The sequence below is a fragment of the Chrysemys picta genome, chromosome 9 (assembly GCF_011386835.1).
Source record: "Chrysemys picta bellii isolate R12L10 chromosome 9, ASM1138683v2, whole genome shotgun sequence".
Classification (NCBI taxonomy): Eukaryota; Metazoa; Chordata; order Testudines; family Emydidae; genus Chrysemys; species Chrysemys picta.
This window is the reverse complement of record NC_088799.1, coordinates 1,917,818-1,944,568: the sequence shown is the minus strand read 5'-3', so window position 1 is coordinate 1,944,568 and position 26,751 is coordinate 1,917,818. Positions and strand designations below refer to the sequence as shown.

Genomic DNA, 26,751 nt, shown 5'->3' with positions numbered 1-26,751 from the left:
TAAGGTGGGTGCATAACTGGCTGGATAACCGTACTCAGAGAGTTGTTATTAATGGTTCCCAATCCTGCTGGAAAGGCGTAACGAGTGGGGTACTGCAGGGGTCTGTTTTGGGACCGGCTCTGTTCAATATCTTCATCAACGACTTAGATATTGGCATAGAAAGTACGCTTATTAAGTTTGCGGATGATACCAAACTGGGAGGGATTGCAACTACTTTGGAGGACAGGGTCATAATTCAAAATGATCTGGACAAATTGGAGAAATGGTCTGAGTTAAACAGGATGAAGTTTAACAAAGACAAATGCAAAGTGCTCCACTTAGGAAGGAAAAATCAGTTTCACACATACAGAATGGGAAGAGACTGTCTAGGAAGGAGTACGGCAGAAAGGGATCTAGGGGTTATAGTGGACCACAAGCTAAATATGAGTCAACAGTGTGATGCTGTTGCAAAAAAAGCAAACATGATTCTGGGATGTATTAACAGGTGTGTTGTGAGCAAGACACGAGAAGTCATTCTTCCGCTCTGCTCTGGTTAGGCCTCAGCTGGAGTATTGTGTCCAGTTCTGGGCGCCGCATTTTAAAAAAGATGTGGAGAAATTGGAAAGGGTCCAAAGAAGAGCAACAAGAATGATTAAAGGTCTTGAGAACATGACCTATGAAGGAAGGCTGAAGGAATTGGGTTTGTTTAGTTTGGAAAAGAGAAGACTGAGAGGGGACATGATAGCAGTTTTCAGGTATCTAAAAGGGTGTCATAAGGAGGAGGGAGAGAACTTGTTCACCTTAGCCTCTAAGGATAGAACCAGAAACAATGGGTTTAAACTGCAGCAAGGGAGGTCTAGGTTGGACATCAGGAAAAAGTTCCTAACTGTCAGGGTGGTTAAACACTGGAACAAATTGCCTAGGGAGGTTGTGGAATCTCCGTCTCTGGAGATATTTAAGAGTAGGTTAGATAAATGTCTATCAGGGATGGTCTAGACAGTATTTGGTCCTGCCATGCGGGCAGGGGACTGGACTCGATGACCTCTCGAGGTCCCTTCCAGTCCTATAATCTATGAATCTATGAATCTATAATAGCCAATGTGTCAGCTAACCAGCCTCTGTGATGATGAGCTGTAAACCTGTCACAGTGAAGCTGATGATGATTATGAATGCTGATTGGATAAGCTGAAGAAGAGAAATCCCCCTTCCCATCCAATGACAGTTATCTAATCAGATAAACACTAAAACACAAAAGTGCCGTTTTGATGCAAAGAACCCAGGAAGGAGCTTTTAAACTGTCTGCTGCCCGAAGCACACTTTGACAGAGGCCCCTGATAACAAGAATGTTAGATATTATTCAGTCCTTGTCTAATTACATAAAGGCTCATTTAGAATCTCATTTGTTTGGAAAGTACTTGGCATGGCAAATCCATTTAAAATGCACATGAGAACGGGTAATTACAAATGCAAGATGGGATTAAAAAGGCAAGATTAGATCTAAAATGCTTTTTTGATTAGGACAGTCTCAGGGGCTTTTATGGAGCAAAGTGTGTTTCATGGAGAAACAGTCAACAGACGACCTCCTTGATTTTCAAAAATGGGTGTATGCAACTGCATGCCCCTGTGGTCACTTCCTATGTGCAAACAAACCCTGTGACTGTACGTGGCAAATCAAGCGATCACACGAGCAAGTGGCCAGTCACACATCTGACTGCTCCTTGGGCCATTGTTTGGGAACTTTTGAAATAGAGTAAATCCAAGTTTTCAAACCTCAAAAGAATATTCAGGCTCAATTTTAATTCGGAGTGAAGTTTTGAGTTGTTTCTTGTTGGTTATTGGTGGCATGCGTGACACAAAGTTGGGGGTAATGGGGACAATGCAGTTTCCAGTGGACAAGAATCTGCATAATTAAACCTCCATTTTGACAGCCTGGATGGCCCTCTCAGCAAGGACTGACTGGACATGGCGTATGAGCTCCCCTTTCCCCCCTAGAGACGGTCCCTTTGTGTCAGAGTTGAGGCACATTGGCAGGCAGCAGTATGGAGCCACAGCTGCACCTGTGCTGTGGGTAACCAGGGGATTTCAGTCTCCAGTTCCGTCAGCTCAGCACTCTTGAGATCTGAGAGAGGCCACAACTCCACCCAGACTCCATCACGAACATCAGTGGGGAGGGACAGACCCACATGGAGGCTGAGGTGGGGAGGAGTAGGCATCTTGGACACCATCCAAAGAGAAGACAGATAAAAGACAGCTTAGATTCCCTAGCAAATGCCACAGTCATGGAATCCCAGGATCCATGGGGCCTCTCCCCACAATACTGTGAAGCATGCTATCCACTTGGCTGGTGCCCTCTACTCCACGTGCATTGTATGTATATTGTAAAGCACTTTTAAATGAAAGTTGCCAACTGTACATTGTTGTTGTTGTCTTTATTATTTTATTAAGGCATCGGCAGTGTAAGAGATCCAGGTTACATGGGTTCCCTTTACTTCCTTAGCTATGTGCTAGCAAGTAATTTACAAAGGAAAGTGGGCACCTACTGTTGTTCTGAGCAATGTGACGTCTGCTTCTTGCAAGCTGCAGGGGATGCAGTTTGCCCACACATCCCACGCTGGTTTCCAGTAAAATACAAGCCGGAGAACCCCGCAGGACAGAATGTACCCAGCAATGCACATGGCTTTCCGGCAGCCCTGGGTTTTGTAGCCAAATATCTCCTGTTGAGCAAAGAAAAAGAAAAGGTAATGAGAAGCATTTTATTTAAAGAACTGTTGAGAACACAACATTATCCTTTCATCCAGAACTCTGTGAACGCCCCCAGGGTTAAAAGGTGGTGACTGGGGTTGTGCTGTGAAACTCCCAGCCACAAAAGACTCACCTGGCTCCATTATAGCAGGGGTCGGCAACCTATGGCAGGCGTGCCAAAGAGGGCACTCAAGCCGATTTTTAATGGCACGCTGCTGCCTGCCGGGTCCCGCTCAGCCCACTGCCAAACCCCGTGCCATTAAAAATCCTGCCCGACCCAGCCCGCTCTTCTCCGCCCCCCGCCTACCGCTCTCTCTGGTGGGGGCGGGGGGCAGAAGCAAGCTTGGTCCTGCCGGCTGCTGCTGTAGGGCAGGCTCCGCCGCAGCCAAGCTTCCCCTCCCCCGCCTCTTCCCCCAGCGTGCTGCGTCGAGCCTTGCCTCCTCTCCCCCCTGCCGCCGATGGCCCATGAGAGGGAGGGGAGAAGAGCAGCCCCAGCGCCCTCGCTGCTCAGACCGGGAAGGGAGGCAGGAGCGGGGCCTTGGGGAAGGGGGGTAGGAGTGGGGCATATCCATGAGTCACCATGAGCCGCTCAGGGCAGGGGGCTGGGAGCACCCCCCTGATCCCAGCCCCCCGCCCAGCCCTCTGCCCTGACCCCTGCACCCCAGCCCCCTGCATCCCCCCCACGACCCCATCCCTGACTCCTACTCCCTCCACACATACCCAGCCCCCCCACACCCCATGCCCTGACTCTTGCACCTCCCACATCCCCACCCTGAGCACGAGGTTGGCAGGGGGCTGTGTGGGACCGGCAGCTGGGACCCCAGCTGGCAAGGGGCCGGCAGCCAGAACCCCAGACCGGCAGCGGGCTGAGCAGGGCCAGCGGACGGAACCCCAGACCGGCAGCGGGCTGAGCCGCTCGGCCTGCTGATGGTCGGGGGTGCCGGCCCCGCTCAGCCCGGTGAATGGAACCCCAGGCTGGCAGCTTAAGATCAGCATTTTAATTTTAATTTAATTTTAAATTAAGCTTCTTAAACATTTTGAAAACCTTGTTTACTTTACATACAACAGAAGTTTAGTTATATTATATATAGACTTATAGAGAGAGACCTTCTAAATTACCGGCATGTGAAACCTTAAAGTGAATAAATGAAGACTCGGCACACCACTTCTGAAAGGTTGCCGACCCCTGCATTATAGGCTTAGGCCATATTTGTAGACAACTTTGTCAGTTTCATGAAGGTTTTTGGCAAACCTGGAGTTGTGGGGTGCCCCGGGCTGATGATAAACAGTCAGGAGAATTGGGTGCGGGTGTGAAATTCTGTCTGAAAACAGAGGCCTGGATGGAACAATATTGAGCTTTAGGCTGGAGGCAGGAGCCCAGCCTCATGGCCTCTGCCCTTTCCAAGTGTAGGGTGGGGCAGCAGGGGAATGATGGGCAGTTACCACCTTCCATTATGTTTCTAATGTTGGGCCTCTGCGTCTTGTCAACAGGCCATTATCTTAACTCATAATAATTAATAATCATCTTCAGCACTTGAAACTCAGGACTTATCAGTCCTGTTGCTCCATCTAGCAGTGATTCGTGTTCCCCCCACTTCGTCAAGCTGCCAAGAGACCTCCTAGGGAGAAGCAAAGCCCTGACGGCAGAATCACTAACTCGGCCTCCTCTTCAACCTCTTCCAATTAACATCTGAACATGGAAAAACTGGAATGATCCTTTCCAGGAAACACAGGGTTTAAATACTAGGGTGAGAAATCATGAGGCAGAATCACACCCTTGTGTTCTTACACCCATCTGAGCAGCCAGGAGATCTATGGTTAAAATAAACACTAAAGGAAAGGATAGATGCCCTGGCATGTTCCTGTATTGACAGCCAATTGTCGCAATCCATTGTCATTTAGCAGCGGTTCCTCCCTGCTTTGAACATGCCGAGCTCCAGTGCCAGGCCATACGAGGCACATGTTTCCTCAAGCCTAAAATGATAACACAATGGAGGCAGGCAGAAGTGACTCCACCCAGTGTAATGCATTTTGGGAGACCGAGGTTTCTTCTTGCAGAATGTCAAGGTGGATCTGCCATTTGGGGGGCGTCCTGTGGCACTGTGAGTCAGTCAGTCTGTTTTCGGTAGCTTTGGGACACGGGCGCTGTACAGTATACAGCAAATTGATGCACCAAATGGCAAAACGCAGGCACTGCTCATCATCCATGACCCACAGAGATGGACATTAGAGGGGAGGTAGCCAGAGAACCGTAGGCCATCGCTACACTCAAAACTTCAAAGCGCTGCTGCGGGAGCGCTCCTGCGGCGGCGCTTTGAAGTGTGAATGTGGGGTGCCTTGATGCCTATCCAGCCAGCTTGCCATACAATAGATTTAGGTGGAACGTTTTAATTAGAAAGTTTTTGCTCTGCCCAGGATGGCCCTGTAAGGCCCTTCATTGTCAACCATGTCGAGACTCTGACTGCACTACTAAGCACGGCGATTGCCTAGGCTAACTTGGACTCTGGAACTATGTTTGTGATCAAATTAGGGGACAACAGTGGAGTAGTGTCTCCCATATGGATGGCTCAGTTCTTCACTGCTGGATCTAGGCCCCTGCATAGAAGGTCTAAAATAGCCTTACCTATCTGCAGGTTTCTCAGCCGGTCACTGTCAGCTCAGCTAGCCACATAATCTCACACCAATGTGTATAGCTGGGCCTGCCCTGCGGTGCTTTCCAGCTACGTCTAGACACACCCACCTTTGTGCACCTGACCCCTTCTCGTGCGCCACCAGAGAGTGTTCTATTGACAGTGCTTTTCTCCCGCTCACCTGCTGCTGTGTCCAGCAGCCAGTTACCAGAGGCTGTGGCAATCTGAAGTGCCCATCAGGCAGGGGTGTGTGTGGGGGGGTGTGTGTGTGTGTGTGCGCGCGCGCGCAGTGCCGCAGTAACTGAGGCAGCACGGGATGTCTGCAGACTTTCCCAGAGGCTACTGAGAACAATAAGTGGTAGATGTGGATGAACAAACATGGCTAATGTGTGCCCAGGGTGGCTGCTATGTTTGTAGACTTAGCTTAACTGTTCTAGGTTGTTTGAGGCTCAGATTGATAGATTCCAAGACCTGAAGAGACCATTGTGATCATGTGGTCTGACCCATTGCATAGCACGGGCCATAGAACTTCCCCCAAATACTTCCTAGAATATGTCTTTTAGAAAAACAGCCAAACTGTCAGTGATAAGAGTCCACCGCAACGCTTGGTAAATTGTACCAATGGTTAATTACTCTGTTAAAAATGTATGCATTATTTCCAGGCTGAATTTGTCTTCTCTTCACCTTCTAGGCATTGGCTCATATCATACCTCTCTGCTAGATTGAAGAGCCGATTATGAAATATTTGTTCCCCCATGAAAGTACTTACAGATTGTGATCAAGTCACTCCTTAACCTTCTCTTTATTAAGCTGAATAGATTGAGCTCTTTGAGTCTATCACTATGGCTACGTCTACAGAGCGGGAGCGCTTTGAAGTGTGAATGTCGTCACATGCGAGCGGTGGGAGAGAGCTCTCCCAGCGCTCCTGGTAATCCACCTCCACAAGGGGAGTCTCGGAGTGCTCGGAGTCTGTCCACACTAGCGCTTTAAAGATTTTTCACCCCCCTGAGCCAGCCTGTTAGAGCGCTATATAATGTAAGTGTAGACAAGCCCTATAAGGCATGTTTTTTAATCTTTAATCACGCCTGTGGCTGCTTTCTGACCCCTCTTCCTTGATCTGTGGGTACCAAAACAGGAGACAGGATTCCAGACTGGTCGCACCAGCGCCAACTATAGAGGTAAAAAACCCTCTTTACTCCAACTCACGATACCTATTGATGCATCGCATTAGCTGTTTTGGCCACAGTGTCACACAGGAAGCTCATGTTCAGCTGATTATCCACCACCACCCGCATCTTTTTCAGAGTCCCAGCTTCCCAGGAGAGAGTGCCCAATCCTGGAACTCAACAGTGGGGTTGGGGTTGGGGCCTGCTTTGAGCAGGGGGTTGGACTAGATGACCTCCTGAGGTCTCTTCTAACCCTAATCAGCTACAATTCTATGAAGTGTGGTTGTCATGGGGTCTATCTACCCCATGCTAGTTCAGCAGCCAAAGGGTTAACAAAGCAACTGCCTACCTGCTCAGCCAGAGCGGATTGGCAGCCCCACAGAAGTTATGAGGATAAAAGGGCTGCAACCAGGAGAGTGGGGCTAGGGCAGCTGCCCGAGAGAGGATCCCTCCAGCAGACTGGGGAGGTGCTGCCAGGCAAACCAGCCCACCAAGGAGGGAGAAGCAGGAAGGGAAGACTATAAAGGTAGGAAGTAGTACGGGACTGAGGAGGACTGGTTCTGGCTGTTCCAAACAAGGGCCCTGTGCTGGAACCAGTAGAGCAGGTGGGCCTGGGTCGGGGCGCTGGATCCAGAGGGGCCAGGCCTGCCCACTTTTTAACATGGGCGTAGTAGCCTCAGGCAGGTGCCAAGTGCTGGCAGCAGGGGCTGCACTTTGCAGTAGGGTGATCAGCTCCCCTGCCACGAAGCGCAGCCCCTGCTAGCGGTGCCAGCCTCTTCCTGGGGGGGCTGAGGTGGGCCTTAGCCCCCCTTTGCCACTGGGCCCTGCTCCTCCTCCTCCCCCTCAGATCCTGCCCCCTGGCCTGGCCAGAAGCTGGAGCTGGCCTGTGGTAAGAGCTGCCCAGGGAGCCTAGGTCACTGTGGGGAGCCCCAGACCCTTCACCTGCCCTGGGTGGTGTGCTCTGGAGGGCCAGGACATGTGCTGGGGGCTGCACTAAGGTGCCCCCACCCCAGGCAGGTGGAGGGTCCGGGACTCCTCACAGCCGCCCAGGCTCCCTGGGCAGCTCTTACCATGGCCCGGCTCCGGCTTCTGGCCTGGCCAGGGAGCGGGACCTCGGGGAAGAGGAGGAGCACGGGGCAGGGCCCCAGTTCCAGCACTGGTGGGCCCCCCACTTCTACCCAGGTTCCGGTGCCCATGGCCTGGGTTCCCCTACCTGCTCCAGTCAGAGACTCTTCAAGAAGAAGCTCCTGACCCCAGGGGAATTAGGTCTGGGACAGATTATGGAGTCAGTCCTCGACAAACGAGAGTTGGGTGTGGTGGCACAGGAGCGGATGGAGCCAGGTTGCTGTAGCTCCCCATCCTGCCTCAAAGAGATGCTAACAGATAAGGAGCCCCATATTACAGTGGCTGCATTCTTTGTTCCTAAATGTATATTTAGATTTAGCTGTATTAAAATGCCCATTGTTTGCTTGTGCCCAGTTTACCAAGCGATCCAGATCTCTCTGAATCCGTGACCTATCCTCTTCATTGGTTATCACTCCCCCTGTTTTTGTGTCATCTGCAAACTTTATCAGTGATTTTTTTTAATGTTTTTTTCAGGGTCATTGAGAAAAATGCTAAATAGCGGAGAACCAATCCCTGCAGGACCCAAGAGGAAACACACATGCTCGATACTGATTCCCCATTTACAATTATATTTTGAGACTTCTCAGTTACTACATATTAAATGGATTAAAAACTGGCCATGTTAATTTTATATGGGTCTAGTGTTTAATCAGAATGTCGTGTGGTACCATGTCAAACGCTTTACAGATGTCCACGTATATTATGTCAATACTATTACCTTTATCCACCAAAATCGTAATCTCATAAAAAAAATCATTAGTTTGACAGGTTCTGTTTTCCCTAAATCCACACTGATTTGCATTAATTACATTACCCGCCTTTAATTCTTTATTAATCGAATCCCGTATCAGCTAATCCATTATCTTGTCCAGGATTGATGTCAGGCTGACAGGCCAATAATTACCTGGGTCATTCTGTTTACCTCTTTTAAAAAACTGGGACAGCATTAGCTTTCTTCCAGTCTTCTGGAACTTCCCCAGTGCTCCAAGGCTGAGTGAAAATCACATTAATGGGCCAGTGAGCGTCTCAGCCAGCTCTTTTAAACTCTTGGATGAAAGTTATCTGGACCTGCTGATTTTAAAATGTCTAACTTTTGTAGCTGCTGTTTAACATCTGAGATTCTAGGGGAATTGTCAAAATCGAAGTCACAATCTGGCTACAAGCACAATAGAAGCTGTAGTGTAGACAGGGTCTAAGGCCAGTTGTATTAATGTAGATGGAATATGTGGGCCCAAAGAGTCAAAGGAGATAACATAACCCTTTCACTGTCCAACATTAAACTGTTTTAAACAAGGTTCAGGATTTGGTATACAGAGACCTCAGCCTGCCTGGCAGCATGGCCAACACCATTAACAATCTTTTAAACTTTTTAATTAGATATAGAAAAGAGGGGGGAAAATTAAACCATTTGAAATGTAAAGTATTGAATAAGGCTTTCATTTTACCAACAACCCTTGTTCCCTTTCCCTTTAGCTGGAAAAAAAACCCACCTTGTTTGATAGTTATTGGGAGTGGACCACATCCACCCTGACTGAAATGGCTTTGTCATCACTGGTTCTCCACTTGTAAGGTAACTCCCTTCTCTTCATGTGCCAGTATATTTACGCCTGTATCTGTAATTTTCACTCCATGCATCTGAAGAAGTGGGTTTTTACCCACAAAAGCTTATTCCCAAATAAATTTGTTAGTCATTAAGGTGCCACTGGACTCCTCGTTGTTTTAGCTGCCTAAAAACCTTTGACCCCAGGCCAGTACTTTAAGGAGAGAATTTCAGACAGGAAGTCCATGGGGGAGTAGAACCCAGGTTTTCCAGGGCTAGCTCCCTATCCAGCAGACCAGCCTCTCTCTGCTGCATTCTGGAAAAAAAGAGGCCTCTGCCAGATGGGAGCAAAACTAAGGCAGCCAGTTCTCTGAGACTCCAGCAAATGGTCCCAGGATGGAGGTCATGGTTGCAGGGCCAGCTCTGGCTTTTTTGCCGCCCCAGGCAAAAAAGCCTCCGGCCGCCCCCCCAGCGCAGCAGGGGAGGGTGGCCAGAGCGCCAGGGGGAGGGTGGCGAGCCCCAGTCGGGGCTCCGCTCTCCCCGGTGGCCGGGGGGAGGGCGCCGGGGGGGAGGGCAGCCAGAGTCCTGGGAGGAGGGCGGAGTGCCCGGCCGTGGCCCCGCTCTCCCCGGCGGCGAGCCCCGGCCGTGGCCCCGCTCTCCCCGGCGGCTGGAGCCGGAGCGCCGCGCCGCCCCCCTCCAGGTGCCGCCCCAAGCACAAGCTTGGTGGGCTGGTGCCTGGAGCCGGCCCTGCATGGTTGACAGCATGAAAAGCAGCACAGAGGTCAGAAAGGCTGGAGTCTGAGAGTCAGATGAGGGATCACGTAACTCCCAAGGGGTGGCAGGTTCTACCCCGGGCTGGGTCATAGAGCAATGGCTGCTGGGCAATTTTAACTGAGAACCATTTTGTTCGGTCATTTTTTGTTCTGAGTTGGAGAAAAGGAAGGAATGAGAAAGTGTCATAAGTATCAGATTTATTTATGCCTCAAATTCTTAGGCTTTCAGCTGTATTCAGGCCAATTCAGAACAAAGAACAGAAACTGCATCAACGGAGTTCATAAAGTCGACGATTATTGTCATGATTTGCATTATTCACTGGGCATCATCTGTGTGCTCAGCGCTGTTCAGAATGTGCCAGAAAATCCAGTCCCTGAACCAATGCATCTAAGCCGTGTAACTCTGGATAAGATGGCTCAGATATTTAAGTATGAAGTGTATAGTTACTGTCCACACTGTGATGTTTATATCTATGAGTGGAGGCACTGATGCAATAGAAGTTTTAGTCAATTAGGGACTAGAAGATTTGACCCTCCAACTTTCTTTCTAAAGGAAGAGTTGCCCAGAGTTCCTCTGCCTGTTTATTTTCCTTTCCTGCCTGCAGTGGCCCTGATATACTCAGAAGTCTCCGTTTTTTTCTCAATTTTAAAATATAGAATTTTCTTGGTGTTCAGTTTTAAATATCCTCCTATGAGAACTGCAACTCAATCACTGTAGTGTTATGTTTAAGAGCCTTCTGGAAAGGAACTAGCCTTTAAACAGAAGTAAAACAGTGTTGTCAACTCTCATGATTTTGTCACGAGTCTCATGATAATTGTTTTCCTTAAAGCCCCAGCTTCTGGAGTCAAGTGGATATGTGACGATTTCAGCCTTCGTTCTTAAAGAAAAATGAAGTTTCTAGTCCTCGTGGCTGTGGAGAAAGTTTAAAAATGTGACCCCAGTGCACCCTTAAGGCTCAAAAAACAGAAGACAAATAAAAAGAACCCCAAATCTGTTGTTTTTACATAATCACATGATTTTAAAGACAATCTCATGATTTTTGGTGAGCCTGATTCATGATTTTTGGACATTTGGGATTGGCAATAGTGTGAAAGTGACTTGAAAGTGTCAGTTTCACTCCTGTTTAAGGTTAGTTTCTAGTCTATTATTTGTAGTGAGGTAACACCTCTAGAGCTCCAGGCAGGTGCAGTATAAACTCATGGGGCCTTGCCCTAATAGGATGTTTCCAAAGCTAAATGATCTAGTCCAAACTTGGTGAACTGCGAAAAAGTGAAAGAAAGTCATCTAGATTTTTCTACAATTGTTTTGATTGTTGTATTCAAGAGTTAGTAACAAAGAATATACATTAAAATTTTAAACCTAACCAGTGTTACTTAAGTGACACAAGATGTGAGAACATGTTAGTATTAGAGCTGAGTGGCTCTAATATTGATTAAATCCTCTTTTTTTATATAGGAATTAGATACAGTGTTCCTGTCCACTAATTTCTGAGTTATCTGCAAAAAACCGCTAGAGTTTTCAGGTGCTGAAGTAGCCCTTGGAATCACTGTTAAAGTTGCCCCGCACTCCCCCACCCCCCAACCAAAATCTGAAATGGCCCCTGGATGTGAGATTACCAAACACAGAGCAAGGAGTTAGTAATATTTCCAGGAGGCAATATCGTGTAGGGATCAGGGCAGGGGCTAGGACACCAGACTCCTGGGTCCTCTCCTTTATGGTGTGATGTTTGATAAGTCACTTAACTTCTCTGTGCCTCTATTTCCTCATCTGTTACATGAGGCTAACCCCACCCACCTTTGTGAAGTACCCTGAGACTGTCATGAGAAGGCACTATGAAGGTCAAAGTATTACATGTATGCAGTGTTGTTAGAGCCATGTCAGTCCCAGGGTATTAGAGGGACAAGGCGAGGGAGGGAATATGCCCAACTTCAGTTGGTGAGACAGACAAGCTTTTGAGCTTACACAGAGCTTCTCTTCAGGTCCAGGAAACATACTCAGAATGTCCCAGCTAAATACAAGGCAGAACAGATTGTTCAGCATAAGGAGTTAACACATTTCAAGGGATCACTCAGGGTGAAGTGGCCTGTTAACACCCCTCCAGTCTTAGGGAGGAAGGGGAGAGGCAGCTGGGGGTGTTAGTGGGTTATAGATTGTTGTAATAAGCCATAAATCCAGTGTCTATATTCATATCCAGCCAAGTTATGAATGTAAGCTCCAGGCACATATTTTGAAAGTGTTATACAGATTTCCTGAAATATGTGTTAACCACTTAGGCTAAATAATGATGACTTTGCTACTGCCAAGAAAGTGAGTACCGTACTTAACGCCAATGGGTGAGCATTCTCTGGAGGTTAGAGCAGCTGACTGTGGCCCAGGATCCCTGGATTCTCTCTGTGGCCCTGCTACTGACTTATTGTTGGACCAAACATGAGTCATTTGCTCCCTCTGTGCCTCGGTTTACCTATCAGTAAACTAAGTCTTGCCATAGTGTTATGAGGCTTTACTAATTAATCTAAAGCTGTCAGACTTGCTGCTGTTGACAGAAACTTTGCTTATTCAGAGAACAGATTTGTTGGAATCAAGAAGCAGAATTTGCTGTTAATCATTTACCATCACCACTCCTCCTATCAAGGATTATTTACACGATTGTCATGTAAACCACTAAAAAGCAACAGAGGGTCCTGTGGCACCTTAAAGGTCCTGTTGCTTTTTACAGATTCAAACTAACACGGCTACCCCTCTGATGTAAACCACTGTTATTTGTGGCTAAAATAACTCTTTTTTTATTTCCAAGTCACCTGTAAAGCAAAAGTTAACTGTAAATGCCAAGCAAATTCTGGTATCAGCCTTCTCTTCAGGGCAGGAACTGGCCTTACCAAACTGTGAGGAGTATTGCAGTTCTGTCAATCCCATCACCAGGTTTTTTCTGCTTTGACAGCAGGAAGGTAACCTGTGAGCAACAGTTTAAAAGTGCTGTTGCTATAACAACGGGTAATAGGATTAGACTTGAAGGACTCACAAGGAATCTAATAGTGGAGTCTGTATGATAATAACTAGGAACTCTTTCATAAAGATCTGCTCCAGTTTCCAGTCAATAGCAAAACTACCAGTCACTCCAGTGGAAGTAGAATTGGGCCTTTCAATGTCCATCTTGTGAGAGGATTCAAATATTTCCATGTCAAAGGATAGAAAGCTACAGGGCCAAATACTGGCCCCAGCTGTAGCCCCTTTCCACCATTCTGGGAGTGCAAAGGGGTCAAAGCTCCCCTAGTAAAGCAGCTAAGGTTCCTCCAATGTGAAGGGTTACTGGCTGGTAGATTGCTGATGTACCCGACTCTACACCATCCCCTTCAAAACTCCAGCATAGGGATCCATAGATTCCGAGCCCAGAAGGGAACATTGTGATCAATCACGGGTATGTGTATCCCTGGGGGTGCACAGAGCTCTTCCTGGGGGTACATCAACTCATCTCGATATTTGCTGGGTTTTACAACAGGGGCCATAAAAAGCACTAGCGAAGTCAGGACAAACTCAAATTTCATATGGACAATGACTTGTTTATACTTCTCTATGTACTATACACTGAAATGTAAGTACAATATTTATATCCCATTTGATTTATTTTATAATTCTATGGTAAACATAAGAAAGTAAGTGATTTTTTTCAGTAATAGTGTGCTGTGACACTTTTGTATTTTTATGCCTGATTTTGTAAGCAAGTAGGTTTTAAGTGAGGTGAAACTTGGGGGTATGTAAGACAAATCATAAGAACGGCCATACTGGGTCAGACCAAAGATCCATCCAGCCCCGTATCCTGTCTTCTGACAGTGGCCAATGCCAGGTGCCCCAGAGGGAATGAACAGAACAGGGAATCACCAAGTGATCCATCCCCTGTCGCTCATTCCCAGCTTCTGGCAAACAAAGGCTGGGGACACCATCCCTGCCCATCCTGCCTAATAGCCATTGATGGACCTATCCTCCATGAACGTATCTAGTTCTTTATCAGACTTCTGAAAGGGGTACAGTAGTCTGGAAAGCTTGAGAGCTACTAATGTAGTCTGTTCTCCTGTTTAGCACAGGCCATCCTCAAAATAATTCCTAGGGCAGATCTGTTAGAAAAACATCCAGTCTTGATTTCCAAATTGCCAGAGATGGAGAAGCCACCACGACCCTGGGTAAATTGTTTCAATGGTTAGTTACCCTCATTGTTAAAAATTTACGCCTTATTTCCTGTGTGAATTTGTCTAGCGTCAGCCTCCAGCCATTGCATCGTTATACCTTTCTCTGCTAGATTGAAATCTCTGGAGTAAATATTTGTTCCCCGTGTAGATACTTAGACTGTGACCAAGTCATCCCTGAACCTTCTCTTTGTTATGCTGCATGGAGTAAGAGCTCTGAGTAGATCTTCGGTGTATGTATGGTGGGGGAAACGGATGGATTTTGTCGTGCTCTGACAATCCCTGGCTGATGTAATGGCTCTCGGAGGCTGTTTATAATCTGTTGGCTGCTCTAAATTATGCCAGGAGCTGAATAAATCCATAGCAACCCTGGAGATCAGAGGGATGCAAAAGTAGCTTGCAGCCTTCTTTTCCCTCTCACCCTCGCTGTACACCAAGCAAAGCTCTGAACAATCTATTAAAACCGCCTTAAATTGGCAGCTCTTGAAATCAGGATAGTCCCTAAAACAAACCATCCCCTTCCCTAACCCACCCACCCTCCCTCTCCCAGGCCAATTCTGTTCTAGAAAGGCTCTTCTCCCTCCGCTATCATTGTGAAAAGAGATTGGATCTGCCGGATGCCCTGAAAGCCAACAAGCTCTCTGGGATCCTAGGGAAACGAACCTCAGCTTCTGAAAGATCCACTCCGGCCAGTCTTCTTCAAGCAAGTAGGCTTTAGTCACCCAAACAGTCCCATGATGGACACGAGGAAGGGTGGACAGCTCTTAAACACATGGGCATCAGACAACGCTGGACACATGACCTTAGAAATGTTTCACATCTCTTCTCATTACTGTTCCCCACACAGCCTCCAACAAAAGTGGATAGAAAGTTTCTCTGAGAAATGAGATTATCTTCTCCAGTTTTCAAATGAGCCGTCAACATCCTTTAAAACTGTCAATGATATTTCAATCTGAAACAACTGACATCTGCACCATGTAAACAGGAACATTATTACACCAAGTGATATGATCTTTACCAAAGAGTCAAGAAATGCGTGCCAATAATTTGACTCTGGAAGAGTCTGGAAGAGACAAATTAATGCTAAAAACAAATTTAACATGTAATTGTCAGGGATCCCCAGGACCAGTGCTCTGGGCCCAGCTTTGGAACAGTCTCTGGGAGGAGACCTCCTCGGGCTCTCACTCTTACTCCTGAGTAAGCCGCGTAGCTTCACTGCCTCCTTAGACCGGCCCTCTGGGACCTCCCGCATTCCTGCCTCACATCCTGAGCTCTGAGTCCCCCTGAGACAGACCCTGAGGGAGGCTGGTACAATCTGAGGGAGCAATGCACTTGGGCCAGTATCTGCAGTGACACTCAGCCAGCGCTGTCACGCAGTAGGGTTTATTAGTTGACTGCAACACAGCATAAGAAGTCCTTGGTTAGCCTAGAGCAGAGGTGGGCAAACTACGGCCCGGGGGCCACATCCAGCCCACGGGACTGTCCTGCCCGGCCCCCGAGCTCCTGCCCTGGGAGGCTAGCCCCCGGCCCCTCCCCTGCTGTTCCACCTCCCCTGCAGCCTCAGCTCACTGCGCCGCCGGCACAATACTCTGGGCAGCGGGGCTGCGTGCTCTTGCCGGGCAGCACAGCTGCAGAGCCAGGGCCTGACCCGGTGCTCTGTGCTGCGCGGTGGCGTGGCTGGCCCCAGCCAGGTGGCACGGCTGCCTGACCCGGTGCTCTGTGCTGCACGGTGGCGTGGCTGGCTCCAGCCAGGTGGCACGGCTGCCTGTCCTGGTGCTCTGGGCGGCACGGCTGTAGCACCGCCAGCCACCAGTGCTCCAGGCAGCGCAGTAAGGGGGCAGGGAGCAGGGGGGGTTGGATAGAGGGCAGGGGAGTTCGGGGTGGTGGTCAGGGGGCAAGGGTGTGGATAGGGGTCTGGGCGGTCAGAGGGCAGGGAACGGGGGGTTGGATGGGGCAGGGATTCCGGGGGGGGGGAATCAGAAAAGAGGGGGGGTTGGATGGGGCCGCGGGGAGCAGTCGGGACAGAGAGCAGGAGGGTGTAGCGGGCAGGGGTCCTGGGGGAGCCATCAGGAGACAGGGGGGTTGAATGGGGCAGGAGTCCCAGGAGGGCTGTCAGGGGGTGAGAAGCAGTCAGATAGGGGGTGGGGGCCAGGCCACACTTGGCTGTTTGGGGAGGCACAGCCTCCCGTAACCGGCCCTCCATACAATTTCGGAAACCCGATGTGGCCCTCAGGCCAAAAAGTTTGCCCGCCCCTGGCCTAGAGAAATGAAGGTTATAGCAGAGTCCATTCTGGTTAGCCCCGAGAGCCCAAAGCTCTGTCACTTAGTCTGACCTGCTCTGTCAGATTCTCAGCCCCTCTCCCTCCCCGACTCCTCCAGCAGCCAACTCCCACCTCACACACCCAGGCATTTGTTCCAGAGCTGGAAAAATGCTGCTTGGCTCCCTCCAGAGAGGTGGGGCAATCCATAGACTCGGTTGCCAGGTCTCAATGTCCCGGTGACTGAATTTGCCATTGTCATCACGGATTCTCCAATGATACGGGGATTAAGGCCCACTTAGTCCCAGACAGTGAGGTGCTGCTCACACCTGTGTCCTAGCCTGCCCTGAGAGCAAACAGACCCTTTTCACCCACTAGGAAACCATGCAACATAGAGGGGAAACTGAGGCACACAGCAGCTTCATAAAAATATCTCAAAAAATTCCCATTTTGTTGTCACATTAATACAATTAGAATTTTTAAAAGACTTTGCAAGAGCAGTGGAGGCATTTGTGGAGCCACTCTGCACAGCAGCCAATGGCTAAAAATGAGATGTGTTGTCCTGTTTTAGGCCCTGACCTTTCAGTGAATCCATCCCTTTGTATACTCTTCAGAGCAGAGAAGGACCGCGTTTGCTCTGTCTGTCAAGTGGCATGCACCTGTATGTAAATCATCAGTCACTGCCTTTGAAGGCTGTGTGGAGCTCTTCTCTTGCCTCGGAGCGCTGCTCTCCGGGTATGTCTACACTGAGGTCAGCAGTATGTCTGCAGCTCAGGTAGGCCTCCCCGCCCTCGCTTTAATCTAGCCACACAGCTAAACACAGCAGTGAAGATGTGGCGGCACAGGCTTCAACGCAGGCTAAACAAGCCCATTGGAACCCTGAGTGCTTATTTGGATTAACAGCCTGTGCCGGAGTCCATGCCCCGGCACCTTCTCTGCTCTGTGTCTATGCTGGCTCGGTTAAAGCTAGGCGGGGTCTGCGTATCTGAGCTGGAATCAAACCTCCGAGGGCACTGCAGGCATACCCTCACTTGCCAACACAATTTCATTTCCATTTATTTAAATATTAATGAAGCCCTTGACAGACTGTACATTTTCACTTACTGTCCAAAGCTAAACTCCAGGCTGTAGAACAGGGGTAGGTAACCTATGGCACGTGTGCCAAAGGCGGCACGCGAGCTGATTTTCAGTGGCACTCACACTGCCCGGGTCCTGGCCACCGGTCCGGGGGGCTCTGCATTTTAATTTAATTTTAAATGAAGCTTCTTAAACATTTTAAAAACCTTATTTACTTTACCTACAACAATAGTTTGGTTATATATTATAGACTTCTGGAAAGAGACCTCCTAAAAACGTTCAAATGTATCACTGGCACGCGAAATATTAAATTAGAGTGAATAAATGAAGACTCGGCACACCACTTCTGAAAGGTTGCCGACCCCTGCTGTAGAATTTTGCTACAGAACAGACTAAGACTATTGTTTCAGGCTGAGAGAGAGATAAGAGGAAAGACAGTGACTTACCATTTCATTCTCCTCTCCCTTGCTGAGCAATGCATGGTGACTCTTGGCAAACTTTTCCCCCATGAAATGGTGTTTGCTCTGGAGTCCTAACACCTTCAGGACAGGTCTTCAGGGTTAGAATCACTTCTTTGAACTGAAGTCATTAATTACCTTCCATGCTAAGGAACTCCTAAGTGCACACCTTTCTTATGACACTACCAATATTCTGAGAAGGCAGCTCCTCCCCATCTGTAGGGGTTTTTTCAGAGGTATATGTCTTTCCTGTTTCCTCTTTGCTGTTGTTGTTAACTGGAGTTGCTGCTTGAAAGGAGACTTCCCACGTACAAAGCCGGCTCAGGGTGGTGGAGGAAGAAAAAAGTTAGATCTGTTGAGTGTCTGCCATGACTTGACTTCCAATCACAGCTCCAGTAACACAGCAAGCACTGCTGGCAGGCAGCCTTAAGGGGAGGGCAAAAGGAGAATACTTCACCTTGAAAGATTATGGGATTTATTTGGGCTAGGGAGTGTGCCTGAGAGAGAGAGAGAGAGAAGCAGGCATCATTATTATTCTATTACGTACTTAGCAACCTGTCAAAACTAAGGGCCCAATCTTGATTACATGCTATTCAATGGGAGAACCAGGACTGGGCCCTAACATTCCAAACCATGGCCCTCATCTATGCAGGTGGACCTAGAGTCTAACCATGCCAGTCAGCACGTAGGATTGGGGCCCATATCGGGTTATCAGTAGTGTCATTATTTATTATTATTAAGGCCGAGAGTGTTTCAGGTCTTACAGCGTAACTAGATGAAGCTCTGGGCCCCGATCCTCCCTGGAGTCTTCAGTGCTGCTCATGGGTGGATCTGACTACAGCACTGGAGCCAGGCCAAGAAAGCAGGTACGGGGGCAACACACCAATTTTCCCCTCCCTTTCCTTTGTCTCTTGGATGGTTTTAATTGCCAGCCTTGCCTCTCTTGCCCTTCCTTTGCCTTCTGACTTGCCTTGTCTCTTAATTGTGCCCAATACTTCTTCTCAGTCAGTCTGGGTAACCCTCACTTGGTTTAATTATTCGTCCTGCCCAGTGTTTTTTTTTTTTTTTTTTAATTCTTTCCCTCTTCCTTGTTTTCATGTTTGTTTTAACAAGCAAAAGATCAGATACTGTGGTGATGACTCCGGTATGGAAATCTGGGGAGATAGGAACTGAGCCACAGAAAAACAAGCAAACATCACTCCTCTATGTATTGTAATACGGCTGAAACCTTATGTCAGAATCAAGAGTTTCCCAAGATATTTTATACTCACTAGTGTTTTATTCTCATCTGAGATGGGCCCAAGATAAGCCCAAATCCAAATATCCCCAGCACTGGGCAAGTTCTGGTCCAATGTCGTGCTTCCTGAAGTGAAATGGCCAGAAGATTCAGAGGAAGAAAAAGAGGAGTGGTGGAGAGACGGAGGCTAGTCCACACTCAGAAAATTATTTGATGCTACCTGTGACAGAGATGGCAATTTCCTGCAATATGCTTGAAAAAAAAATTGAATTAAGTTTGTGTCTCTAGAGTCTTTTTGTATTAAATGCAAAGGTTATTTATTACTGGGAGCCAGGATTGTATGTAACTTCTCTAAGGGGGGAAGTGTTATGATCTTCAAAGGACTGCTTTGACCAGTGAGTCAGAAGAGTGGACTTTTGGGGCAAACACTGTCAAGTGGTTTTCTTGGGAATCTCTAGGGGGAGGTGAATGCAAATTTCCATCTCCAGTTATGCAAAAACTCAGCTTTTTGAAGTTATGCCCAGAAGAGAGAACCACTGTATGCCGATTACCTGTTCTCGGCATCTGAAGATCAAAGGCGCAAGCTGTATAAAGGAAAGATGGAACTATTTATGGATGTGCTGTTCTGAGCATTGGACGTTATGAATTGTAACCACAGAAAATCCCCTGTGTGGGTTTGAAGGACTGACCCCTGCCGAGCCTTTGTTGAAGTTGGTGATTATCTCTGGTAAGCTTATCCGCATGCATGTAGGTTCTTCTATTGTTTCTAATGTTTTCTCTGTAATGCTTTTGTCTTGAGAGCAAATGTGCTTGCTTAAAAATTGCTGCGTGGTAACATACAACTGCAGGCTGTTAAGCTGTTCATAGCCTCTGGAGAGAATGCAATGCACAGATGCTAGCCTTTTAGGCAGCATGTCTTGTCAGGGATATCCCATTGTACTGTTCAGCCTGGAAATACCTCAGTCAGAGGGAGAGAGATCCATGTCTCTGCCCAAGACAGGTGATGTCTGGGGAGCTGGAAGCCTGAGAATGGGTACCCTTGGTAGCCCACAGAATGGGAATACAGGTGCAGTCCCCCTGAACTGTGACACTGCCACCAATGTCTGTCAGGGTCAGATGCAGCGAATGGGCACAGGATGCAATGCAATGTAAATGCAAATGGAGGCTCTGGCAAACTGCATAGTATTCAAACCCATGTCAGAAACAATGGTTCAAATCTGCTTCTAGTGGGGCCATGCTTCCAGGGCTTCCCTGGCCAAGGGGAATGGGACTTTGGAAAAGATTTTACAGCTCCAAACTGTTATCTTTTCTGACTGATTTCCATGGGCGGGAAAGGGAACCAGAGGCACCTCCAATACAGCACATTCCATCCCACCTATGGTGTCATGTTATCACGAGCCTCACGATATGTGGTGTTTCTTTTTAAGCCCCACCTAGAGAAGTCAAATTACCTGAGACTCTCAACTTTCAGTTTCTAGCCCTCGTGTTTGCAGAGGAAACTGAACAGGTGTCTTCTAATGACTCTAAAACCAGGAGACAACAATATGAACCTCCAATTAATCAGTTTAAAGGCTCAAGATTTTTAAGACAATCTTGTGACTTGTGAGTCCTGACTTGTGAGTTTTTTTAAAGGTTGGGGTTGGCAAAATTATCACCCATCCTTCCCCTGTCTGCCCAGTCTCTGCTGCTATTCCCAGTACAGATCCTGGACTCCAGTGTCAAGGGAAAGGGTGAAGCAGAGATGGCTGAGTCACCCTTCTGTGTGGCAAGGGGAGAGAAATGCATACAGAGGGTCCTCACCATGCATGACTCTAAGGGAAGATTATGGATCCACCTAGCTATTGCACTTTCTTGGCCCAATCCAACTCTGATAAAAGTCAATGGAAAGACTCTTGTTCCAGTGAAGAGTCTGTAGTATGGAGGATTCTTTCTTTGCACTGAAAACAAAGGAAAAGCAGTTTAAAAGAGATTAAACATTTGTGCTTTGTTATATTTTTGGCAACTTGATATAGTTGTATTAATAGCCCAACCCAACATCTAACTCAAAAGGCCACTGAAGTTGATGGAATGTTTCCATTGACTTCAGTGGGTTTCAGATCAGATTCATCAGGAGCCAACTTTTTTCTGGGTTTGCTGGATTGTCTTTTAGTTTGACGCCCTCTACTGTTTAATGTAACTATTACACGTTAGGTTTCAGAGTAGCAGCCGTGTTAGTCTGTATCCGCAAAAAGAACAGGAGTCCTTGTGGCACCTTGGAGACTAACAAATTCATTTGAGCATAAGCATGTTACATGTTAGTGATCAATCTGCACATTTAAAAGTCTCTCCATAATAATGTGTTTTCTCATCCATTTCTTTATTGAAATCAGCATATAAAACCAACATGCACAAATATCAAAAGGTAAGGGTTAAATCAAAACATCTATAAAGCAAAGGTAAAACTAAACAATCACAAGGCCAGATTAAATAAAAACAGACCTAAAACAGAAGGCGGCAAGGGTGAAATAAAAAAGGAACCTGGCTACACATTCATTGCATGCAAAATTCTCAATTAGGTAATTACATTATTCTGCCTTCCATTCTCCAGCAGATGCAGTAACCATGCAATTTTCAGCTTCACTTCTTGTCCTAAGCCCTGATCCCCTCGTGCACGTGCTTTTGATGAAGCATAATGTGACTAAACTCACTGATTGATAGGCTTTGGCACTTAGCATCTCAGTGTGAGGGCTGCCACTTCACTTCACATTTGTGGGCCGGACAAGCCAGCTTCCCCCAGCCACCATCTCAGGAGACTGATGGGTTCCAAAATCTGTTTAGGGGCCCGTGGAATGTTGTCACATAATAATGCAACTGCTGTGCATTGCCACTGAGCAAGCCTATTGCATCAGCCCGTCACAATCCAATGGCATCAGCACAGCACCATGTCACCGCAGCATGATGCAAAAACTGCCCACCCCACGTGTTCAAGAATCAGGCATTTACAAGCCTGGCTTCAAAATCAGCTCCTTTTATTTGCCGTTTGTTTATTGTGAGACGTCGGAGTGCGCTCAAGACCCACTGTCCCACTTTTCTCCTCCCCCACAAGGCTGGAAATGCCCCCCTCTGTACACAATGAGAGCCACCTGTGGCACTCTGTGCCTTAAAGCAGCACCTTGGAACCCCCATATTTGCCACTGTCGTGTAATTATGATATATTTCATACAAAGCATGCCATGTAAGATATCCTATAAAAGGTCAAGATCTGCTGAAACCCATTGTTCTGTCAAAATACGTATATCAATAGTGCATATCAAGCTAGGAGCTTTTCCTGTATGGCTGTTTCTGAAATATGCTGTACATTTGCTAGTGACACACACAGCAAGGGATTGCTCAACCCTGTGACTCAGCACAGCCCACCAGGCCATGTCTGACCTGGTATTTTCCAGACACATGGACTGAAGGTATAAAATAGGGGACAGTGGCATTGTCCCTTGGCCTTTCTCCTCCTCCCACCTATGCTGGAAACAACAAGAACTCTGGGAAGCCAAAGACTTGAACTGAGCAAATCAGTCCCAGGCTGAAAGGGGAAGCCTGTATATTAAGAACTGAAATGTCCAGCGGGGTGAGAAACGTGCTCGGTCCAAATACTGCCTAGTGTCATAAGGGGTAAGAGTTAGACTGTGCACTTACCTTTTCTGTTCTTTGGTAACTAAACCCTGACCTTTGATGCCTACTACTTATAATCACTTAAAATCTTTCTCTGTGTAGTTAATAAACCAGTTTTATATTTTACCTAAACCAGTTGTGTTTCGGTTGAGGTGCTTGGGAAATCTCAGGTTACAAAGGCTGGTGTGTGTCCCCTCTGCACAGGGAGGGAGGGCGGACGGGTAATGAACGTACCCTGAGCAGGCTGGTGACTAGGGCAGGACATGCAGCTCTGGGGTGCAGGGCGGAGGACCTGGGGGGATGGGCTCGTGCCTGTGTGTGATTCAGGAGCGGCTCAGGGAGCAGTCCCGCAATGGAGCGGGGTGTGGGTAGGGTGACCAGACAGCAAATGTGAAAAATCGGGACAGGAGGTGGGAGGTAATAGGAGCCTCTATAAGAAAAAGACCCGAAAATCGGGACTGTCCTTATAAAATCGGGACATCTGGTCAGTCTAGGTGTGGGGCTCCCCATGCCCAGTGCCAGGAGGGGGGGGACACTAGCACAGCCTTGCAGAGCCAGCCCAGGCCGGGGCGAGCCCCGCACCCCGCTGCGCTCAGCCCATCGCAGGACTCCCGGAGCCCAGGCCGGCGTGAGCCCCGCACCCCGCTGCACTCAGCCCATCCCAGGACTCCCGGAGCCCAGGCCGGCGTGAGCCCCGCACGCCGCTGCGCTCAGCCCATCCCAGGACTCCCGGAGCCCAGGCCGGGGCGAGCCCCGCACCCCGCTGCGCTCAGCCCATCGCAGGACTCCCGGAGCCCAGGCTGCCCACCCCACAGAGCACTGGGGCGCCGCCACACGAGCCTGGCCCGGGTACAGCCGGGCCACACCACGCAGCCGCGCCCCATCGCGGCGTCCCGTCCTGAGCGGCCCCGCGGGCGGCAGCTGCCCCGGAACCTTTCTCGCGGCGGCCCGTGTTCCCGGCCGGGCCGGGCTTGGGGACGGACCGCCTCGCCCCCGGAAGCGGCCCGACCGAGCCGGTAGCGCTGCTCCTGCCTGACCCTGGGCGAGGCGCTGAGGCGGGGCCCGGGTGCACCGAGCCCCTGTCCGGCTCCAGGATGTGGCGGGCCCGGGCCGCGGCCGTGTGGTGAGTGCGGGGGGCGGGGCGCGCCCTGGGGGCCCCCGGGCGGGGCGGGGCGGGGCGGGGGAAGCCGGGCTGAGGGGCCCCCGGGCGGGGCGGGGGATGCCGGGCTGAGGGGCCCCCGGGCGGGGCGGGTCGGGGGATGCCGGGCTGAGGGGTCCCCGGGCGGGGCGGGGGGATGCCGGGCTGAGGGGCCCCCGGGGCGGGGCGGGCTGAGGGGCCCCCGGGCGGGGCGGGGCGGGGGATGCCGGGCTGAGGGGTCCCCGGGCGGGGCGGGGGGATGCCGGGCTGAGGGGCCCCCGGGGCGGGGCGGGCTGAGGGGCCCCCGGGCGGGGCGGGGCGGGGGATGCCGGGCTGAGGGGCCCCCGGGCGGGGCGGGGCGGGGGAAGCCGGGCTGAGGGGCCCCCGGGCGGGGCGGGGCGGGGCGGGGGATGCCGGGCTGAGGGGTCCCCGGGCGGGGCGGGGCGGGGGATGCCGGGCTGAGGGGCCCCGGGGCGGGGCGGGGGATGCCGGGCTGAGGGGCCCGCGGGGCGGGGCGGGCTGAGGGGCCCCCGGGCGGATAACGGGCCGGGGGCGACGACATTCCTTGGCAACCAGCTGGGGACAGACCGACGCCCCTCGGCCGGGACCCGCCAGCACGGAGGGGCGGACCAAGCCCAGGCCTGTAGCGGGACAGAGTCTGCTGCGGTTACAGGCACATGCCCGTGGGGGTGGAGGCAGCCGCAGGCCCCGTCCCAGGTGCTTTTCAGGCCCCCCGTAGTTGTCCTGCTCTGAAGCTGCTCCAGTTCTACAGTCTCTTTCCTGAGGTGGGCTGGCCAGCGCCGCACACAGATGAGGCTGTACCACTGGGAGATATAAAGGCATGATAATATCCCCATGTTATCCGCCAGATTGTTTACACCGCCTAACACTTTGATTTTTTTTTAAATTGTATTTGTGTGTTTGAGCAGAGAGGTTTGTCCTTGAGATTTCCACAGTGATGTACAGGTACCGTTTCCTAAGTACGGTGTTTGAGTGATTACTTTTTTTCCCCTCAAATGTGCGTTGCTTTGGATTTATCCATGTTGAATTTTATCTGTCATTGTGTAGCCAATTCCCCACCTCTGAAGTGCCTCCCAGTCTTTTCTGGACTTGGCTCACGTAAATAACCATGTGATCTGCAAATTTTGCTACTTCACTGTACACCCCCCTTTTCCAGATTAGTAATATTAAACATCACCAGACTTAGTGATGAACCTCGAGGCACCCTGCTATTTGCCATAATGAAAACTGACCTTTTATTCCTACTCCTTGTTTCCTGTCTCTTAACTGGTTTTTCATTCATGACAATACTTTCTCTCACCCTGTAATTACTTAGGTTCTTTAGTAGTCTCTTCTGAAGGACCTTCTCAAAGGCCCTTTGAAAGTCTAAATAAATTATGTCAACTGATTCTCTGGTTCCATTGCCCAGGTAGACACAATCTCACTTATGCACAAAGATCACGCAGAGACAGATACAAACGTCAGCCAGTCTCTCCTACCCAGCTTATTTTCACATGGCTTTCTTTCTACCATTGTGTTTTCTTTGTGCTTTGCTTAAGAGTTCTCTCTTTCATCTCAACTCCTGCTTGGCAGGTATTTTAAAATTTTGAAATTACATTCCATATAGTTACTGAATGTTCTCTTTGACTCTTCTCTCCTCCGCAGATCTTTTGGTTGCTGGAAAGTAAAAGGGAGAGATCTTAGCTTCTCTACCATTAGATAATCCTTCTTGAGTTCTGCTCACTCCGTGAATTCCTCCACTGTCTGCTTCTGCAGCTCATCCAGTAGCTTTCCCAAGCAGTAGCGTGAAATGAACACCATTCTTGACTGTTTCCTGCTGCCCACTTGATTCTGAGTGATGGTAAAACTGAACAATCTTGTTAATTTCACTCTGCTGTTCCATGGCAAAGTTGGAAATAGCAGCAGAAACATTAGTGTTGTTCAGCTGCAGACTCAGGAAGAAAATACTGTCTTTATTTATATTTGGTTCACATTTGGAAGGTTAGCTTTGCAATCATATGGACTAAAAAATTGCTTAGAGCTTAAATTCTATAGAAATTGATTGATCATGTCCTGACTCTAGATGCTGGGTGTATTATTTTTCAAACTTTGCTCATAGCTGAAAACAGTATGTTAATGATTGACGTTTTACAGTTATATTGACTTTCATCCCAGGTGCTTAGATATGATAGCAAAGGGTACTATATAAGATCAGAAAAAGTGCTTTACAGATATCCATACAACACAACTGGATTACAGCAGTTACTGAAGTGGCAACCAGGCAGACACCAACAGTAGAACTGGTTGGGAACTGGAAAGCCAAAATTTCTTATGAAATGAGTATTCAGAAGAAAACTTGAATCGGAGCCATTTATATGTTTAGTTTCTATATAACTTGTGTATTTTATAATAGATATATCTGGTTTCTCTTCAGATCGTATAAATCTTTTGCCTTTTACACTATATATCTGGAAATTTCTATAAATATAACTCTCTCTTAAAATGTAATAATATAAATGTTGAAATAAAATTAAACAGCATTATTGAAACTAAAAATTTCAACTTCCCATTAAAAACTTGTCAATCAACAGGTTCTCACAAAACATCTTGGTTTTGAGAAAACTGCATGTTTTTTTATGGACTTTTTCTGTTGAGAACATTTTGACCAGTTCTAACCAACAGTATGTGACAGCTAAGAGGATAATAAAGATTTTGGCATGGCACTGGAATATACCCTTACTTTTATGAGAAGTGGCATAAAATCCTTACTGTACACTTTAAAGCAGAAGGGTTTTAATATTTTT

The 26,751-nt window shown here is 48.7% G+C and overlaps 2 protein-coding genes across 12 annotated transcripts in view; one reads left to right on the top strand and one right to left on the bottom strand.

Moving 5' to 3' along the window:
- Nucleotides 1-20,688, bottom strand: part of LOC101941228 (probable cation-transporting ATPase 13A4) — a 71,263-nt gene extending 50,575 nt beyond the window's left edge. Inside the window, exons 1-2 of the mRNA XM_005302879.5 lie at nucleotides 17,916-20,688; nucleotides 2,520-2,693 (exon numbers count right to left, since the gene is read on the bottom strand). Of these exons, the coding sequence (XP_005302936.2) occupies nucleotides 2,520-2,693; nucleotides 17,916-17,978 (237 nt within the window). The 5' untranslated portion in view covers nucleotides 17,979-20,688. The remainder of the gene's footprint in view (nucleotides 1-2,519; nucleotides 2,694-17,915) is intronic.
- A 3,085-nt stretch (nucleotides 20,689-23,773) lies between these two features.
- The window catches only part of OPA1 (OPA1 mitochondrial dynamin like GTPase), an 83,110-nt gene continuing 80,132 nt past the window's right edge, over nucleotides 23,774-26,751 (top strand). For 7 of the 11 annotated variants that reach the window (XR_010590526.1, XR_010590525.1, XR_010590524.1 and 4 more), the window contains exon 1: nucleotides 23,774-23,932. Coding sequence is in view for 4 of the 11 variants with exons in the window: in XM_005302877.5 (XP_005302934.2) it covers nucleotides 23,904-23,932 (29 nt within the window). In the remaining 7 variants the exon portion in view is untranslated. Of the gene's footprint in view, nucleotides 23,933-25,612; nucleotides 25,809-26,751 lie in introns of those variants that run through there. The other 4 variants (XM_065557494.1, XM_065557492.1, XM_065557493.1 and 1 more) reach the window with 1 other exon arrangement.